At 36.8% G+C, this 4,875-nt stretch overlaps 1 protein-coding gene across 2 annotated transcripts; it reads left to right on the forward strand.

Annotated features, from left to right (window-relative positions):
- Nucleotides 1–323: 323 nt before the first annotated feature.
- LOC145069413 (uncharacterized) lies at nucleotides 324–4,498 on the forward strand. Of its 2 annotated transcripts, XM_079016338.1 has the most exons (9): nucleotides 326–701; nucleotides 1,362–1,395; nucleotides 2,912–3,109; nucleotides 3,187–3,276; nucleotides 3,488–3,553; nucleotides 3,668–3,759; nucleotides 3,843–3,890; nucleotides 3,993–4,100; nucleotides 4,293–4,498. In XM_079016338.1, exons 1-9 carry the CDS (start codon nucleotides 430–432, stop codon nucleotides 4,321–4,323), a joined length of 939 nt encoding a protein of 312 aa, XP_078872464.1. In that variant the 5' UTR covers nucleotides 326–429; the 3' UTR covers nucleotides 4,324–4,498. The 2 variants fall into 2 exon arrangements, with proteins under 2 accessions (XP_078872465.1, XP_078872464.1); XM_079016339.1 differs by lacking the exon at nucleotides 1,362–1,395 and having other exon boundaries at nucleotides 324–701.
- The last annotated feature ends 377 nt before the right edge of the window (nucleotides 4,499–4,875 follow it).

Consider the following 4,875-nt stretch of genomic DNA (forward strand, 5'->3'; position numbering starts at 1 on the left):
AAACGAAAAAAACTCAATGACCAAATGTATATAAATCGAAAAATATATTATATTTCAAGTTATTATCCCAAGAATCAATTATTTTTCCTTGTATCAAACACCCCTTAATGTTTTTGAACATAAAAGGCATAAGATATTCAAAAATAAACCATTAATACACCATTAAATAAAGGTCGAGTATTTTACAATTTTGTAAAAAGAATATCTGTCTATATCAGATATTTAACCGTAGTAAAAGAGGGGTGGTTGACGAATTTCAAATTTAGACTTACTCGCGTCAACGAAGATGCTTGGTTAACTCGCCCAGACAGCGACACCGATCCGGAATTGAAGAACGTCATCACTGTTAGGTGCCTTCCCAGAAATACAAATGCCTCCTCCCACCCACCACATGGATTATCTATCCTTCTCACCATCACGGCGTCATCCATGGAGGATGGGAGTTTGGAGTACTGGCTTCGATGGCAAGTACCTGTCTGTGCTCTCATCTTCCTGCTTCCCACGCTGGTCTCTTTGAGATTCATCATCACTAAAAACAACACACATACCACTAAAACCCAGCATCTATGGATTTCTTGCTGGAGGAACCTTCATCCACGCTGGATTCTTCTCTACAGGCTTTTCTCCTTCGTTTCCATGGGTTACTTGCTATATCAAACAGTCCTCGCCTTCGGCCCCTTCGTCTTCTATTTCTACACCCAGTGAGTATGCCATGTTTACTTCAGTTTAATTTTGTGTGCTACTTTTTATTTGTTTGGCAATAGTTTATTATCCGTCCCTTAAACATTAGCAGATGATTTGTCTTTATACTATAGAGCGTGCGTCTGATGCCCGATTGTTTAGAAAGGGAAGAAAAGAAAAGAGAGAGGAGAGAAATAGAAGATGTTAAACATATTTGGTAAAGTGGCTGCAATCCAAAAATTTGAATTACATGCCATGAAAGTCCGAGTAGGCAGAACAGCGTAGATAAAACCATCAATATGATGCGTATCAGGTTCAGGTGCCTTTCAAGATGGTTGAAGCTAGAAAGAGTCGATCTGTTATAATAAGTTGATAGTCTCATCCTCCTAAACTTGTTACTTGTTACCATCGTGAGAATCAGTAAACTGCAGAATATGTGAGCAAAGAGAGACGTAAGATGTGTAATGTTTGTCCCCCATATGTACATACTTATAGGATCACTGATCAGATGTGGTATGTCCGTATGTGTGCCTTCAATCCAATCCCTTGAGGTGGCTCTCTGGCACTTGGGTCTGGTGATTCTACAAAAATTCTCATAACCACTAAGCACTAGTATTTCTTCAGGTTTGAATTTCTTGATGATATCGCTCTTAATTAATGTTTATTAATCAATTTTACAGATGGACTTTTTGCTTGGTCATGGTCTACTTTGCGGTATGTCAATTTACTTACCTAATATTCTAAACTCAAATGTATCTGAATAGGGTTCGGTTCCAAATATATTAGGTCTTGGATTTAGTACGCATAATGTGGGAGGAAGTGATATGATCTTTTTTGTGAGGCAGTTACAAAGATATCACAAGCACATTGCTTCTGCTTGCAAACTAAAAAAACTTGATAAACTGCGATTAAATTAACTACCGAAAAGTTAGGTGGACCAGGTACTTAATCTGTCATAGTGAGGATATTGCAAGAATATCTAATTCTAATATATTAGCTATAATGTACTCCCATACTTGGAATGATTCCTTCCAACATCTTCGATCCATAAACATATGATAACCTGGTGTCAATATAGAAGACAAGGTTATGTCAAAGTGATGGGACCAACGTTCATTATCGAGTCCCAATGGTGTTGTTTAGAGTACAAAATTAAGAATCTCCTGAAAATACATAACTGAAAGAAAACTAAAAATGAGGACCACAACCCTGGAAATTAAAAACTTTTAAGACCCACTAAATATATGCTGAAAGTAAAGAAACATGAGAGTTATTATTTTGAATCAGTCAACCAACACTCCTCTATGATTCAAAGTCGAGCTGCGTCCTGAAGAAGTCATGTTTGGCTTGGTGAAGCGATTTGTCTGTCTGCACATTTGTGCCACAAAAGCTCGGTTTAATCTTTCCATTAGTGATCAACTTTTGCAAATGAAATGATGTTGTACATGGATATGTTGTCTGCGAATCAAGTGTGTCTTTCTTGGGTATTCCCGTGTTCAAAAAGACTATTGTGGTTATTATCATACTCTATTCTAGAGTCAAACCCTCTTGCACTTAGGAGTCTTCAAATCATGTGTTGCTCCTCCCAAGTAACTTTCCTCCACTACCACCATCACCATCATAGGCTTCCATAATACCACCATAAGCAAAAAATTGTCGTTTTTGCTTGTTTCCGTGAAACTATGTTTGTTGAATTGTAATCTAGCCTTGTGAAAAAGCAAGAAACGATACATGGTTTGTCGATTAAGTGTCGGGTCAAAATATAGAGCCATTACAGATGTATCATGTAATTAAGGAAATTCCTTTGGGATTTGGAGTAACCCCATATAACTTGCTACGAATTTATTGTGACAACCAATCAGCCATGAACCAAGTACTCCATGAGAGAATCAAACACATTAAAGTTGATTGTCATTTAATTAGGTACTTGTTGTGGGAGTGGGAACACTTACACATCAATAGGAAAACTCAAATTGATAATATTTGTAACAAGTTGGGCATGATTATCATATTTCTTCCAACTTGAGGACTGTTTGAAATATTCTACTTATATCTTAGTAATAGGATTTCTTGATTTGATTTGTTTTCTTAGATAGGATTGATTTAGTTCCATTTTCATGTTCGGAAATTGTATATAAATTGAGGTCATTACCACACAAGTAATGCGCAAAGAATTATTCTTCCAAGTTCCAAGGGTTACATTTCATGGGTGCTGCTTACTTTCATGTAGCTTGGGACCATAATATCTGCTCATGGCTGCTGGATGCACTTTAAAGAGCCTCCCCTTCCAAATCAAAATCAAGAGAGAGACAAGTTTCTGAAAAAGGATTCTAGCTCTTTTAAAGATAACGAGGCTTCCAATTCCATCAATCTGCAGTTTAATCAAGAAGCTGGGTTTTGGGGAAATCTCATGCAGAATGTTTATCAGGTTGGTATTCTTTCTATCACATGAGTTTTTTTTTTTTTGAAAAGTGTTTAAAGCTGATTCTTGGTGTATGTGAACAGACTTGTGCAGGTGCTGTTGTGCTTACTGACCTTGTATTTTGGTGCCTATTACTCCCGTTTCAGTCTGGCGATGGCTTCAAGCTTACCTTGGTTAGCATATTTTGCCCCTTGGACCTTTTCTTTCATTGTCAATACATTACCAACCGATGAAAATCTCCTCCTTTTTCCTTTTGTTTCCTGGAAATTTATCATTCTCTTTTTATTATTTGCTAGCTCATAACAAATGTATTCATTTGGAACTGTTGCTGCTGGCATTCTGACTCTGAGTTGGTTTGGCTATAAATCTCTGTTGTGATTGCAGTTGATTGGTTGCATGCACTCCCTGAATGCTGTTTTTCTCCTCCTTGATTCTGCTCTCAACAGCCTAGTAAGTAATTGGATCACATTCACCAATTGGTTATTCACTATATTAATGATCCTAATAAGTCTCGAGCTGATGGCCATTATCTCACTGTTTGTCTTTTTCTTGTGCCCCTTGTAGCAATTTACGTGGCACGGGTTAACATACTTTGTCTTGTGGAGCTCAGCTTATATAATTTTCCAGTGGGTCATGCATGCTTGTTGCTTTACATGGTGATTTCCACTCACTTCTTTTCTCATTTGTCAATTATTTACTGTAAAATTTCACGGGATTGAAGTTTGAGAGGCTATTGCAGGTGGCCTTATCCCTTCCTGGAAATTGCTACTCCATGGGCTCCTATGTGGTATGTTGCATTGCATCCAATCCAATGAAATATATATATATATATATATATATATATATATATATTTCTCTCGGGGTAGATATGACTTTTCACATCCTGCAGGTACTTTGGCATTGCTTTAGTTCACCTTCCATGTTACGGACTATATGTTTGGCTTGTGAAAGTGAAAGCATCCATGCTGTCAAAAATGTTTCCAGGAGCATTTATAAGGTGGTTGCCCAGTCTTTCCTTATAAAGCTTGAGATTTCATTTTGGTAGTGTATGGAAGCAGCCTCTCTAAGGCAGGCTGTCTACATCAAACCTATCCATTTTGTTATGGGATTTGGTATTCTTGTTGTGGTATTCATTTTGAAAGTTTTACCTTTTTAAGAAAAAGAATAAGCTAATACACTTTGGTGACAGGGTTGTGGTAGCAAATGAGAAGCAGATGTAAGCTGCTGGCACATGACATCAAACATGCGTGTAATTGAATGTTGTTAACTGCTTTCCTTGTATCATTAAAATAATAAAACGTGCGGATTGCTATTAAGAAGGTAAAAAGAGTAATCCATAGAAGGATTTCGGTGCGCATTTCAATATAAATTCTTGACCCTTTTATTTTTTCAAAATTAACTTGGAAATGGATCTCTGTGTCGGCTGTATTATGGACGGCTCGATTTAGAAATTGCTTATGAAAATATTTTTTACAAAATTTGGATTTGAAGAGAAATGTTAAGTTGTGGTGGGAGGTGGAGGAAATGTTGTTTCGCATGCAAATAGTGGATTATAAAAGTCTACCGTTAGTTTTTAGTCATCGAATAAATTTGAATGGATAAAAAGAAACATATATATAATTGCTTTTTTTTTGCTGTTTTTTTTGGATGTTTCTAAGTAATTGGACTAGGGATATGATGTCTTGTTAACTTCTTCACGAGATTCTCAGGCAAATGACTTAACATGTTGTCGTTGTGGCTGCTATGAACCCAACTTGACACTTAGACAAAGC

The sequence above is a fragment of the Lactuca serriola genome, chromosome 8 (assembly GCF_051521515.1).
Source record: "Lactuca serriola cultivar US96UC23 chromosome 8, Lser_US96UC23_V15, whole genome shotgun sequence".
Taxonomy (NCBI): domain Eukaryota; kingdom Viridiplantae; phylum Streptophyta; class Magnoliopsida; order Asterales; family Asteraceae; genus Lactuca; species Lactuca serriola.

What these genes read in the sequence shown, in the direction of transcription:
- LOC145069413 (XM_079016338.1), top strand. Translation starts at nt 430, where the DNA reads ATGGAGGATGGGAGTTTGGAGTACTGGCTTCGATGGCAAGTACCTGTC. An exon ending in GTCTTCTATTTCTACACCCA is followed by an intron (nt 702 to 1,361) that starts GTGAGTATGCCA and finishes TCAATTTTACAG; the next exon opens with ATGGACTTTTTGCTTGGTCA. An exon ending in ATTCTGCTCTCAACAGCCTA is followed by an intron (nt 3,554 to 3,667) that starts GTAAGTAATTGG and finishes TGCCCCTTGTAG; the next exon opens with CAATTTACGTGGCACGGGTT.